The 14,358-nt window shown below is 33.6% G+C and overlaps 1 protein-coding gene across 4 annotated transcripts in view; it reads left to right on the top strand.

The window, feature by feature from the left end:
- The window catches only part of FNBP1L (formin binding protein 1 like), a 140,728-nt gene that overhangs the window by 92,222 nt on the left and 34,148 nt on the right, over window positions 1-14,358 (top strand). For all 4 annotated transcript variants that reach the window (XM_033432958.2, XM_049714373.1, XM_049714378.1 and 1 more), the window contains 4 exons: window positions 2,516-2,620; window positions 6,144-6,272; window positions 8,067-8,213; window positions 9,872-10,075. In XM_033432958.2, coding sequence (XP_033288849.1) covers window positions 2,516-2,620; window positions 6,144-6,272; window positions 8,067-8,213; window positions 9,872-10,075 — 585 coding nt within the window. The remainder of the gene's footprint in view (window positions 1-2,515; window positions 2,621-6,143; window positions 6,273-8,066; window positions 8,214-9,871; window positions 10,076-14,358) is intronic.

The raw sequence follows: 14,358 nt of genomic DNA, 5'->3' as shown, positions 1-14,358 counted from the left end.
TAAATTTAAAAAATTTTAGAGGTCATTCTGGGCAGGTGGTATTCCTGGGACACTTGGAAGAAACAACACAAAACCACTTTGGAGGGATGTTTCCACATTCTAAGCTACATTGGGACTCCATCAAAAAAAAAAAGAAAAGAAAAGAAAAGAAAACAAGCAAACACCAAAACCAATCAACCAAACATATAAAAACCAAACAAAAAACACCAAACAAACCAAAAAAGTCATGCTTAAGATGAGCTTAAAATAAAAAATTACAAAACACATATGATTATTTTTCTTATTATAAAGAGATTGAGATACATAATGAATATTAACTCAGTCATGCCTATGATTTTTTTTCTTCACAGTCTTATGATGTCTCATATTTAAGGCACATGGTTTGTAATAGTAAAATTCTTTGCTAATTTAGAAAAATTTTACTTGTGTAATTTTACACAGTACACAGTGGCAATACCTTAAAGTTACTTTCTTTTTTATTGAGGTATAGTTGGTTTACAATATTGTGTTGGTTTCAGATGTACAGCAAACTTATTCAGTTATATATATATAAATTCTTTCAGATTATTTTCCAGTATAGGTTATTATAAGATATTGAATATAGTTCCTTGTGCTATGTAGTAAATCCTGTTGCTTATCTGTTTTATGTATAGTAATTTATATCTGTTAACCCCATACTCCTAATTTATCCCCCTGTTCCCTTTCCCCTTTGGTAACCATAAGTTTGTTTTGTATATACATTCACTTGTATTATTTTTTAGATTCCACTTATAAGTGATATCATATAATATTTGTCTGACTTAGTCTGCTTAGTATGATATTCTAGGTCCATCCATGTTGCTACATATGATAATATTTCATTCTTTTCTTTATGGCTGAGTAATATCCCATTGTATACATATAGCACATCTTTTTTTTTTTTTTTTTTTTGCGTTACGCGGGCCCCTCACTGCTGTGGCCTCTCCCGTTGCGGAGCACAGGCTCAGCGGCCATGGCTCACAGGCCCAGCCGCTCCGCAGCATGTGGGATCCTCCCGTACCGGGGCACGAACCCGCGTCCCCTGCATCAGCAGGCGGACTCCCAGCCACTGTGCCACCAGGGAAGCCCCTATAGCACATCTTCTTAAACCAGTTGTCTGTTGATAGGCATTTGGGTCGTTTCCATGGCATAGCTATTGTAAATGGTGCTGCTGTGAACATTGGGGTGTATGTATCTTTTCAAATTAGAGTTTTCGTCTTTTCTGGATATATGCCCAGGAGTGGGACTGCTGGATCATATGTTAGTTCTAGTCTTAGTTTCTTGAGAAACCTGCATACTGTTTTCCACAGTGGCTACACTGATTCGCATTCCCACCTTGTAGGACAGTTCCCTTTTCTCCACACTCTTTCCAGTGTTTATTATTTGTAGACTTTTTTGATGATAGTCATTCTGACCAGTGTGAGGTGATACTTCATTGTGGTTTTGTTTGCATTTCTCTAATAATTAGCTATGTTGAACACCTTTTCATGTGGCTGTTGGACATCTCTATGTCTTCTTTGAAGAAATGTCTGGGTCTTCTGCCCATTTTTTGATTGGGTTTTTTTTTGATATTGAGGTGTATGAGTTGTTTATATATTTTGAATATTAACCCCTTATCAGTCACATCATTTGCAAACATTTTCTCCCATTCCATAGGTGTTTTTATTTTGTTGATGCTTTCCTTTGCAAAAGCTTTTAAGTTTGATTAGGTCCCATTTGTTTAGTTTTGCTTTTACTTCTTTTGCCTCAGGAGACTGATCTAAGAAAGTATTGTTGCGATTTATGTCTGAGAATGTTTTGCTTATGTTCTCTTCTAGGAGTTTAATGGGGTCCTGTATTATGTTTAGGTCTTTAATACATTTTGAATTTATTCATTTTTTTTTTTTTGCGGTACGTGGGCCTCTCACTGTTGTGGCCTCTCCCGTTGCGGAGCACAGGCTCCAGACACGCAGGCTCAGCGGCCATGGCTCATGGGCCCAGCCGCTCCGCGGCATGTGGCATCTTCCCGGACCGGGGCACGAACCCGTGTCCCCTGCATTGGCAGGTGGACTCTCAACCACAGCACCACCAGGGAAGCCCTCGAATTTATTCTTATATAAGGTGTTGAGGGAGTGTTCTAATTTCATTGATTTACATGTAGCTGTCCAGTTTTCCAAATACCACTTGCTAAAGAGGCTGTCTTTTCTCCATTGTATATTCTTGCCTCCTTTGTCATAGAGGTGTGTCGTAGGTGTGTGGGTTTATTTCTGGGCTGTCTTTTTTGTTCCATTGATCCATGTCTTTTATTGTGCCAATACCATGCTGTTTTGATAACTGTAGCTTTATAGTATTGTCTGGAATCTAGAAGGGTTATGCCTCCAGCTTTGTTCTTTTTCCTCAGGATTACTTTGGCAATTCTGGGTCTCTTATCGTTCCATATAAATTTTAGTATTATTTGTTAACTTCTAAATGAGATAAATCTAATTTTATTTTTCAGCATTTTAATTTTTTTTAACAGAGTAAAAAGAAATTTGAAAGAGAATGTAGAGAGGCAGAGAAGGCACAACAGAGTTATGAAAGATTGGATAATGATACTAATGCAACCAAGGCAGATGTTGAAAAGGTAAGAAATAATCCAAACTGACTTTAATATCAAAATATTATTACTTGCATATGGAGAGTAGTTACGATATTTGTGTTGGTATTAGAGTTTCCTCAAGAGATACACTACATCTAAATCTAAGATACACAAATATTTGCATACTTTACACATAGTGGTCTGAGAAAGTAATTAGAATAAAATTAATATATTAATGTCAACTGCATTCTGAGTGTATAGGAAAGACAGTTGCTATTAGGAATGAGTTTCTATCCTATTTAAAAATAAGATAGAAAGTCTAAGGTATGTTGATGGGGTATGCAAATAGAGGCTGGATAATGTGCTTCCCAACTATACAGAAGGGAAAACATGATAAAACTGTCAGAAGTGTGATATCAACTATTTGTTTATTATTTGATTAATTCAGTCATTCATTTTGGAAAACTGAATTCTCTCTTGTCATTCACTGACTCATTCTGGGCCAGATGTTCTGTAACATTACTGTTGGTAGGATCAGCCCTGTAACTTTTGCTGCTTAGCTTCTCCTTCTCCCCTGCTGTATGTTCTTTATCTTAGGACATTTGACACAGTGATAGTGCTGAAATGTTGGGATTTTGAAAAATAGATGAACCTTACTCCATGTTTTTGTATATACAAAGGCCCAACATTAGTATATTTTCTCCTTCGAATTTTGTAATTTCCTATAGCATCAGAACAAGAAAAAGCAAGAGGAAAGGAATAATTTATTTTCTACCTTCCATTTTCTTTACCAGTTTTTAAAAACCCCAAAATCATATACATTTCAGGTTACAGTTACCTTAAAGTTCTTCTAGTATAACTTATGATGGCATTTATCTTGTCTACCCTATTTTTAATAACATATCTCTTATGATAGTAAGTTCCCTGTTATTGGGAATATAGAGTCTTAAAATAGTCTGTTCATTTTTTTAAAAAAAATTACCATTTCCTTATGTTGACCCCATTTGTCTCCCTGTTCAGCTTTAGTTTCTTTGAGGTACCAGAAAAATAACAAATCTATATTTTTCTCAAAATAGGTTTTTAGATATTTGTAGCAGATTATCTACCCCTAGATGAACTATTGTGTTTCTTCACCTATTGCACATATGAAATATCTTCAAGTTACTTTTCAGACATCTTCAAGTTAATACTTTCCTTTGGATACCAATTTAACCAATATTCTTTGTTACCTCAAATTGGGTATAGTTCAGTCTGATCAGTTCTGAGTTTGATTACCTCCTTTGTTTTGAACACTAAATTTATGTTAATTATACCCTAAATGTATTTTGGGCAACCACATTGTTTGGCTTGACTCTCATTGAGTTTATGGTTAACTGAAATCCCCATGTCTTTTCACATATGGTGTGGTATAAGAATATGTGTCTCAGACAGAACTTGTACTGTTGGTCTTTTAAACGTATATGCTACATCTGTATCAATTATTAGATTTGATCCTGCTGGTAAGATTTTTGGATCCTGATTTTGATCATCCACTATATTAATTTCCTTCCAGGTATCATGTCATACACATAATGTGTTATCATTACTTGATAAAAATGTGGACCACAACACTTGCAAACAGCCCTATTTTATATATGGGAAACTTCCTTGCTGGTTGACATTGACTCCTTAAGAACTCCTTTGACTTATTATCAAACATCAATTGAATACATAGTTTATGTACTAGGCAAGTTAGGCGAACTCTTTAACTGGACTCTCATTTTTAACTTATTCATTTTGTCTATAAAGGTATCTTTAGAGACAGGTCAGACGTCTTGAAATCTAGATATAATATGTCTACTAGTTAGTTTCACCTAACTAGTTCAGAATTTTTATGTTTATATCTTCCTTTTTTATTCTTATTTGTTTGCAACCCCTTTAATTATTAGAGAATTAGGAAAACTTTGAGGTTTTACTTTAGATACCAGAGAGTAGAGGAATTCTGTTTTAAGTGACCAGGAAGGGAAGGGAACATAGTTTCAAGTTACTACTTATGAAAGTTTAAAAAAAAAGCATAAAAAAACAGGTGAAGAGGGAGCAGGCCGAGTATCTTCCTAAAGAAAAGGAAGTCAGTTGCACAAAACCGTGAATATACATAACGCTATCAAACTGTACACTTAAAAATGATTAAGATGGTAAATTTTATGTTATGTGTATTGTGTGTTTTGCTACAATTAAAATTTTAAAAAAATTTGATGAAATATAAAAAGAAAAAGAAAGAAAGAAAGGAAAGGCAGTAGATGTGAAACCCAGAATATGCCAGGGAAGGTGTCAATTGTTTTAGCTTCTAGCCTTATTCTCTTACATAACCTGCTGGAGCCTTTCTCCCAGGCCTTGGGAGTCACAGCCAGTGACTTGGAACATGAGGAGCTTCCTCTGAAAGAACCATTGTGGGTAGGGAATATTCTGGAAACCTTTTATTCCATCATAGTTTGTGAGAGGAGGGAGAAAAGGGAAAGGAGTGAATGAATGTGTACTTAACGATCCCAGGTTAGAACTTGAAGTATATTTTTCTGTAGAAATATTTTGGGCCATGGTGTTTAGTTTTCATAGTACTTATTTATTTTAATTTTCAAGTACACTGTGGATTAAATGGATTTTTGTGGACTTATCTGAGATCTTGACTGCCATGTATTTCTGTAGGTCAGTTTATTTCTGAGTTCAGAAGAACTAACTTGTAGACCTACTGTTAGAAGGTTAGGGATTACAATTGTAAAAACTAGAATTAGAATAATCAAGTGTATTCGCAATGTGCTTTTATTGATATAATTTTCAAAGCACTCGCATCTAACATGATTTATAGCTTGGAACACTGAAAAATTTTCAATTCTTATTTTGTTTTTTTCTATTACTTTATAACAATTGAGAAAATTGTTTAGATTCCTCTCCAATAAATCTAGATTTGTGCTGTTTGTATTCTGATGTTCTCACCAATGAATCAGTAGATGGTACTAATATTCTTATTCAAAAAGCATTTCTATAAGACCTTCCTTGAGATGAACAGAACTATATTCTAAATAAGCATTCTTTAAATAAAGTACCTGTGGATTTGTATAGTGGTAGAAATTATTGTTAAGCATTACATTATCCCCAAATCCCATTTTTACTATTATTTGGTTTCACTGTGGTTCTGGGTTGGATATAACTGGATTATGTTTAAAGAAATGTTTTACTGCTAACTTTGTAACTGTCTAAATTATTCCTGATGCTATTTTTCTCTTCTGATTAAAAGCTTACTATTTCAAACCATAATGTTGTCATTTATTTAATTAAAAAAATCTGAATTTGTTAAGGAGAAACTTTATTTTCATGGATTATTGTAAGGGGGAGGATTTATTATTGCAGTAAGAAAAAGGGAATATTGCAACAGGGAGACTGGCCATAAGATCTGTAAGCCTCTCCTTTACTTTTAAATGATATCAGTAGTTAGAAAAAGTCTCGTTTTAGTATAACTTCTAGAAAAGTGAATTAGCTGTGATTTTGTTGCTCATCTTGTCGTTGGTGATGATTTGGACCAATTTGCCTCTAGGCTAAACAGCAGTTGAATCTACGTACACATATGGCTGACGAAAATAAGAATGAATATGCCGCACAATTACAAAACTTCAATGGAGAACAGCACAAACATTTCTACGTAGTGATTCCTCAGATTTACAAGGTAAAATTTAGAGATGTGAAATTAACCTAATTTTAGATACGGAAGAGCTAGTCTTTAAATGTAAAACTTTAAAATTTCAGGCATCAATCAGAATGTTTCTAGATTCACTAGTTAGTCATCAAGATTGGTGATAAATTTATGATTATAGATGTGAAAAGTAGATTTTTTCTGACTGAAATCACAGATTTTCCTACAGATTTATTAGTAGTATATTAAACAGTTCACTCAAACAATGACATTTTCTAGATAAATTTTAATACTACATTATTAAGTCTTATGAGATGGGAGAATTCATTGGAATTGTGTATTGTAGTCTGCTCACTTAGAATTTGGATGTAGCTTTTTGACACTATAACAGAATCATTGGCATTAGTCCAGATGGCAGAAATAAATCTTAAGAAATGCATTTGCTAGCCTGGTTTTTGCCTGCTTATCTTCCTAGCTGCCAGATCATAAATGTAATTCAGGCTTATAAATCCCATCCATCATCATTTGATGATACTAATTGCCAAACGGCCCTCAGGTAAGGACTCCGGAGGTTAAATTATGTTACCGCCTATTCTAGAAAGAAGAGAAATTAGAGAAAAGGGATTTAGTGAAACAGTGTTGAAAACAGTAGTACCTGAGAGAGCAGAGCTTTTGTGAAAAGAGTGTCAGTCCAAATACACCTTTTTTTTCTTGGAGGCAAGTTAGAAGTACAAAGGAAGCATAGTGAGAGGTGATGGACTAGAGAGGGTATCAGATTTCAGTCATTTAATCCAGAGCGTCTAGTCAGCCTGTCCTCACTCTGTGGTGCTTTTCTAAACTTACCAGCTACGCCTTCATATTCTGGGGAGACCTTAACTTGGAGATCCACTGCTTTTCTGTGTTTTGGGGCTTGATCCTTTTGTTTGTACTTTGCTATGGAGCAGTCTTGCCACTTTGTGATGCTGGGCGCAGTTCTTTTGTGAAAATGCAGGTCTCAAAATAAATTCCCAGGCTTTGGGAAGTAAAGAGGAAAAAAGTAGTATGAAGGCTTTGGGAGCTAGGGGACTTCAGCAGTGTAGTTGCTTCCTATGAGAAAGAAAGGTCATTGTTGACAAATAAGAAGTGTCAAAAAATGCCTTTAAGTTATTCGGCATAATTGTGTCCTGGCATAATTCTTAGTGCCATGTGCCAATGAATTTTTGAATTGTAGGGATTCCATACATGTATCACTTTGACCTTGTGGCTTCTTGTTTTTCCTCTTGTGTCTCCAACCTTTCGATAGTCACTTTGAGCTGTAGAATGTGGTAGGTTTGGGTACCCATTGGTATGTGGTCAACTGTGGATTCTTGGTCCAGTCAGATCTTACCAAAATGTTCTGAACTAACTTAAGGGTTTAGAATGCTCACACTTGTATATGTTTTATGCCAGTTGCTTAAAAAGGAAAAAAAATGTGTCAAAATTTTGTGTTAAAATGAAACTTTTCCTAGAGCATAAACAACAATAACTGCTCTGACTGAAGGATGAACGGTGGAGGTTGTATGAAACAGAGATCTGGTAGCCTGTAGGGGGTCCTTTAGAAGGCTTGAAAACTGTTGTCACCTGGTTTTAGGATATACTAAAAGCCTTGTATATATATTTTTTTGCTACTTCACAGACCTCAAGTTTTAAGTACTTTAAGTCTGTAGCACTTGTTAAAAGGTATTTACAGCAGTGTAACTGTTAGGGTAGAATCTTTGTGGGTTTTTTTTTTTTTTTGGAAGGGGGCTGCTTCAGAATGAAAAGAAAATTCAGTTTTCCTTTTTTTTTTTTTAAATTCCTAATTATTAGCAACTACAAGAAATGGATGAACGAAGGACTATTAAACTCAGTGAGTGTTACAGAGGATTTGCAGACTCAGAACGCAAAGTTATTCCCATCATTTCAAAGTGTTTGGAAGGAATGATTCTTGCAGCAAAATCAGTTGACGAAAGAAGAGTAAGTGTTTTATAATTAATTTGAGTAATATATTTGGTTTAAGTTAGTGAAATGAATTGGGAAAGGGGGGAAGTAATTGATGGTTAGCTGATTTTAAGTTATATTCTGTAGAAGTAACTTATTGCCAGACTCCTTTGGGCTGTAAGGATCATTCTAAACACTAATATTCTAATTGTTTAAAAGGAAAGAGTTCTAATGCTTCTCTTTCCTTTCCCCACTAATTTTTCAGTTCTACTCCAAGAGTATAACTAACCTATGAACTGTATGTTACAAACTGTATGATACTGTTAGTCTAGTGAAAGTTTAAAGAAGGAAATGGTCAGATCTAGAGTTGTAAGAGTTGCTTGTAACCACAGGAGTTGGTACTTGAGCTGCATTTTGAAGCCTGAGGAGTGTATGGAATGATGGCTCAAGAGAAAAGAAGGAGGGCATTATGAGTAGAAGGTACTGCCTTCAGGAAGCCCTGCTCCTCTTGAAGAAGTAAATCTAATCACATTATATCTTGATTAAGGTCTAGAAAAGGTCTTGTACCTGGTCATTTATCAGTAAATGTTGATTTAGTGACTGAGAAGCTAAGGTTAACAGAAAATGAGGATATGAGGGAAAAGGAAGAGAAGAGAACCAGTGTTTGGGGAGTGCCAAATATGTACTACGTATTTTAGTTTTCATGGCAAGTTGGTTTTATATGAGTGAAGGTCTTTCTTGTAACAGAATTTTGACTTAAATTTAAAAAAGGAAAGAAGATTTTGGGGTTCTTTGGGAATTCAAACATACATTTATGTTTTGGTATAGCTGCATGCAAGGTTACAAATATAGTTAGGTCCTTCTCCTCTCTCCCTCTTCTTACCCTTTAGCAGATGATTGGTGGGGGTGGCATTAGTGACAAAAAAAAAAGTAAGGTATGACCTAAGGATGACTTTTGACTAAATGATAGGCAAAATGTACTACCAACAGAGATAGGGAATAAAAGAGGAGAGCTGGTAGGGGTGGGCGAGGAGTTTGTAGAGATAAAGTATTCTGTTTGCAAATAATGATTTTAAGGTGTCAATAGAACATTCAGATAGAGGTATGTATGTCCAAAATCAATATATAACACTTATGTGTGTTTTAAAGTTTTGGGTAAATGGTGCTAAACTTTATTTCAGAGTTAATTTTTGCACTCAGTATTGTTTGTGAGATCTTTTTTCATTGTTCTGTTAACATTTCCTCGTATGTCTTTAATATATTTTATTTATCCTTTCCCCTGTTGCGTGAATGAAAACCTTTCTACTTGTCTCTTACCCTCTTTTACAATTAGATGCCCTTTCCTCTTTTCCATAGGTCACCTTCTTTGGAGACATCCTGTAAAACAGAAAACCCTTTTCCTTTAAAACTTAGAATTTCTACTTGAGAATAACCCTGAGTGAAAACATCCGTGAACATTACAAATTAATAAAGTAGTAATTTGTAAATTATTTTTCTATAGGAATTAAAATATTTATGGTTTATTACATATTCACAGGAAGAAATTATTCACTTTAAACCTTTAATAAGTATTGTAGAATTATTTCTTTAAATTTTTATTTGTTATTCTCTAACACAGATTAAGGTTTTTGAAAGCTAATATGGTATCATAAGCAAATGAAATGGTTAAAAAAAAACATGTTTCTTGTGTATAGGACTCTCAGATGGTAGTAGACTCCTTTAAGTCCGGATTTGAACCTCCAGGAGACTTTCCATTTGAAGATTACAGTCAGCATATTTATAGAACCATTTCTGATGGGACTATCAGTGCATCCAAACAGGAAAGTGGGAAGGTGGATGCCAAAACCACAGTAGGAAAGGCCAAGGGCAAGTTGTGGCTCTTTGGAAAGAAGCCAAAGGTAAAAGTCATAAAATTCCTCTATGCTAATAATTTTGTTTTAGTTTGTCATTTAAAATGATGTAGGTATTGAATGGATAATGGTTTACTATTAATAGAGAATAAATATTTTGATTTGAATGATTCAATTAACTTTTCACTTAGTAGAAACATAGAATTTTGTACCTTAATAGTAAAAATTATTTCTGGATTTAACATTTGACTGCCATATAAAAATGAGTAAAAATACTAAATAAGCTGTTAACATTTCTTAAATTATATGCTTTTGAAATTTCATTTGTATGTAGTTTCAGTTCAAATTTTTTCAGAATCATTACGATCTGACTCTAAGATCACAAAAATTGCAGTTCTCAGTTGGAATGAATGATTGACCACAGCAATAATAAAATGTCAGATTAGGTCTTATAGATCATACTAATAAGGTTATTTTTATTATCCATGTGAATATTTAATGGGAAGGGCTCAATGCGTGTGTTATTTGAAGTTTAAAAAAATCTCTAGTTTACTAAGAGAATCTCTCTTAACCTCCTGTTGAAACCCATCTTTTGATGTGCTGTTTATTTTAGATAGATAAATTTAGCTCAGCAGGTGAGCAAATGGAATAGATGTGTGCTTAATCTTCTTATCAATTTAATGACTATAAAGTGTCATAATCAGGAGAATAGATATGTACTTTTAATCTGATGTTCTGTATTAAAGTATACATGATTATTTTAATTCATTTTTCTGATCTTGACATACGAATGTAGATAAAATTTAACTCATTAAAATATACCTGTAAATATCTTTAAAAGCACAATTATAATTAACTCAAGCTTTATTCATGCTTTTCATAATATTGTCCCATTGAGAAGTTGAGAGGTGAGACTTTTTTTAAAGTCAGATCAGAGTAGCTAGGAGAGCTTAGAAAAACAAGGAATACTGAATTTTTTTTAAAAAAAGAGGTGCAACAGGGATGAAATAGAAACAGTTTTGAGAGGAAAGCCACAACGTAATGAAATTATTTTGCCTATTTATGATAATCAGTTACAATTTTAATATTTTATTTTAATAGACATTGACTATTTAGATAACTTTAACTGTAGCTGCTGCCTTTATCTCTGACAAGTATTATAGGTTAAGTATAACTAACTAGGTGGTGCTAATATTCTAGAAATCGGAAGAGAATTTTTTTGTCTAGGTCATATTGCTCTCTCTAACCTTATAATTTGTATACACTCTATATTTTCAGTCTGTCAGCTTGTAAAAAAGTGATGAAGTGGTACATTTTTAAAAGTAAATTTGACTTTTTAAAATGACAGTTTTGGCAAAGCTATGTTAACTTTCTTATAATATTTTTATAGAAAACTTTATTTGAGATATATTTTGTAAAAAGTATGTTGCCAAAAATAGAATTTTCATTTAGGAAAAAAAGCTATGCACATTTGGCTTATTGATTCCTTTCTTTATTTCCATATTAGCCACAGTCCCCACCCTTAACCCCTACTAGTTTATTCACATCCAGTACTCCTAATGGGTCCCAGTTTCTCACATTCTCCATTGAGCCCGTGCATTATTGTATGAATGAAATAAAAACAGGGAAGCCCAGAATTCCTTCTTTCAGAAGTCTCAAAAGAGGGGTAAGTTTAATAATGGGTTAAAATGCATGATGGCCTATTGTGTGTGTACTGTGGCTTTTAATACTCTCCACCCTCATTATAAGGCTCTCTCCTATATATATGTAGTTTAAAACACGACAGAATTAAGTATAGCCGCCCTCAAGTTAAAAACAACTCCTCTTTATAACATTTGAAATGCTCACCCATAAAAGAATGGTATTATAAAGAGGGTGCTGGGTACCATCATATTAGCTATTTTTTTTGTTGTTGTTGTTTATGTGAAGTCATATGTTCGCCATTGTCTTGTAATGTATTTACATTTTTAAGACTTTCAGTAATTTGTCACTGGACTTACTCATGTAATAATTTGTCACTAATGACCTCTGCGAACTTATAAAGTTTTATTTTGTTGGCAAAAAAAATCAAGTTCTATTTTAATTTTAATGGCCCTACTTTCAGAAGCATAAAACACAGTTTCCAATAGTTAAATAAAAAATCAAAGATAGGCATGTTAAATATCAAGATTGTAGATCAATTAAGATAATATATTAGAAAGTACTTTGTAAGTTGTAAAGCCTATAAAAATGCTAGATATTATTGAGTAATGGTTATATGGAATTTGTATTGAGTAATTGTTACAGGAAGTATTTTTTACCAAATATTTCCTTTTTTTTCCCCAATAGGCTAGCCTTTGGCATTTACTTAAAACTAAATATACTCTGCAAATGAAAAGTTTTAGAATAGTAAAAAGCAAATATTAAATTGTTTCTTAGCAACAACTGTTATACTACTGATAAATTAGTGTTACTTCATTATGTTAGTCTAATTTCTTTTATGATCTGATTTTAAGACCGTGTTTGTAATATTCATAGCTCATAATTTAGATACATTTATGAGATTTGTATGAGCATTTGTTTGGACATATAAAAAACATAGGTGTGATACTCCACCAATGAGAACTGAGAGTCTAGTAGTGTCATAAGAACTCTAATCATTAACAGCAATACACTCACTCTTGGACTCACTCTTCCTTGCAATCCCTCTCTCTTCCTTTCCTTTCCCTGCTTCTCCTCCCTTCCTCTCTCCCTCTGTTCTTTCTCTCCCTTTCATTTCTTTCTTCTTTTTCCTTCTCTGTCTAGCCTGTGTGTTTCTCACTGTTTGTAGCCCTTTCTATCTCCAAATTGCTTTAGTTGGGTTTCTCTTCTGGCCACATGTGGACAAGATACATTAATTTAGGGCAGGATTACATTATTATTTACATTTCCATTGAAACAGTATGACAAACAATTGGTATCAGTAGTGCAGCAGAAATATCCTAGTGTATTATGTTCTTTTTGGGACTTCCTTTTTTCCTATAATGACGTGAACTTCTTTGCGTCTACCTTTTCTAATTCTGTATGTGAATGATATAGGTAAATTTCATGACATTTTGAAAAGTCCCTGTGAATGAGTCTGTATTATACCTACAAGCACCATAGGTGCCTGTTATCACTTTTCAAAGCTCTTATCACTTGTTTTAAAAGACTTTAAGAAATCATACGTGGGATTTCTATTGCCTGAACAATAGAGTAGAATTAATTCCCATCTTTCTTCTCTTTGATGACTTAGACTTCATTAAATATTACGCTTTTTCATAAATCATGAGAAAGTACAAATAGTAATTTCTAGTAGCCATATTTTTGTAATCACGTATGTGTCCTACATATCGAGTCTACCAGGCCCAGTTACAGTACCCTACACAGTACAGTCATAGAGGTATGAAGTAAATATAATTCTTTGAAAAAAGTTTAGGCAGTTAGAACTGGGAGCCCTGGAGAGAGAAGCTTAAATATGTGCCATCTTCATTGTTATTGAATAAATCTATTGGTAGAATTTTATAACCGTAGAACTTAAAAGTATCTGCGGGGTCATTATTTCTCGTATTTCCACATATTGCTTTAATTTAAAATATTAGTACATTTGGCGGGGGGGTGGGGGGCTAGTTCCAGAAGGCCAAAATGGTCCCACTTTTATTATTAGTTATCATGCCAAAGAAAAAAGCAGTATGCAAGATGGAAAATATGACAGACAAACTAACTAGAGATTGGAGAATAGAGCAGGAAGTAAAGTTTATTACCTTGGCATTGAGAAGTTTCTTTCTATTTTGATTGGTATTTGGTAGTTTACTAGATACTATTTCGAAATTATGTTTTCTTCCACTTAAGAATTTTCTCAATATAGAAAAAGAAGATAAGCTTTAAGAAGCCAGTTTATGTGTTTTTACATGGATTTCCATGTAAGTCCATTAAACTTACAAAGTCTTAAGGTTTCATAAAGCTGATGAGTTGTACCATTCAAAGCAGAAACTCTTGTTTTGAGCTATATATTTGTTACATCATTTTTCCTAAGTACCTGCTTTTGGCTTTTCTAAAAATTTATAATTTCTTTTTCTCTCATTCTTAAGAAAACCTATTGTATACAGTTTGCAGTATCTTTAAGGATATGAGAAATGTTATATTGGACCAGTGTTTTTGAATTTGATGGTGGTACTGGTAGACTTTCTCTGAGGGATGAGGGTTTATAATTTCCTTCTGTGACATCAAGATCTAACCTTAAATAGATATTTGGTGCACACCCAAACTTAACTACTTAATATAAAAATGAATAATTTTTACTCTATAACTACTTCATTGGAGCTTACTGGGTA

Source organism: Orcinus orca, chromosome 1 (assembly GCF_937001465.1).
Source record: "Orcinus orca chromosome 1, mOrcOrc1.1, whole genome shotgun sequence".
Taxonomy (NCBI): Eukaryota; Metazoa; Chordata; class Mammalia; order Artiodactyla; family Delphinidae; genus Orcinus; species Orcinus orca.
This window is presented reverse-complemented; position numbering and strand designations above follow the sequence as displayed.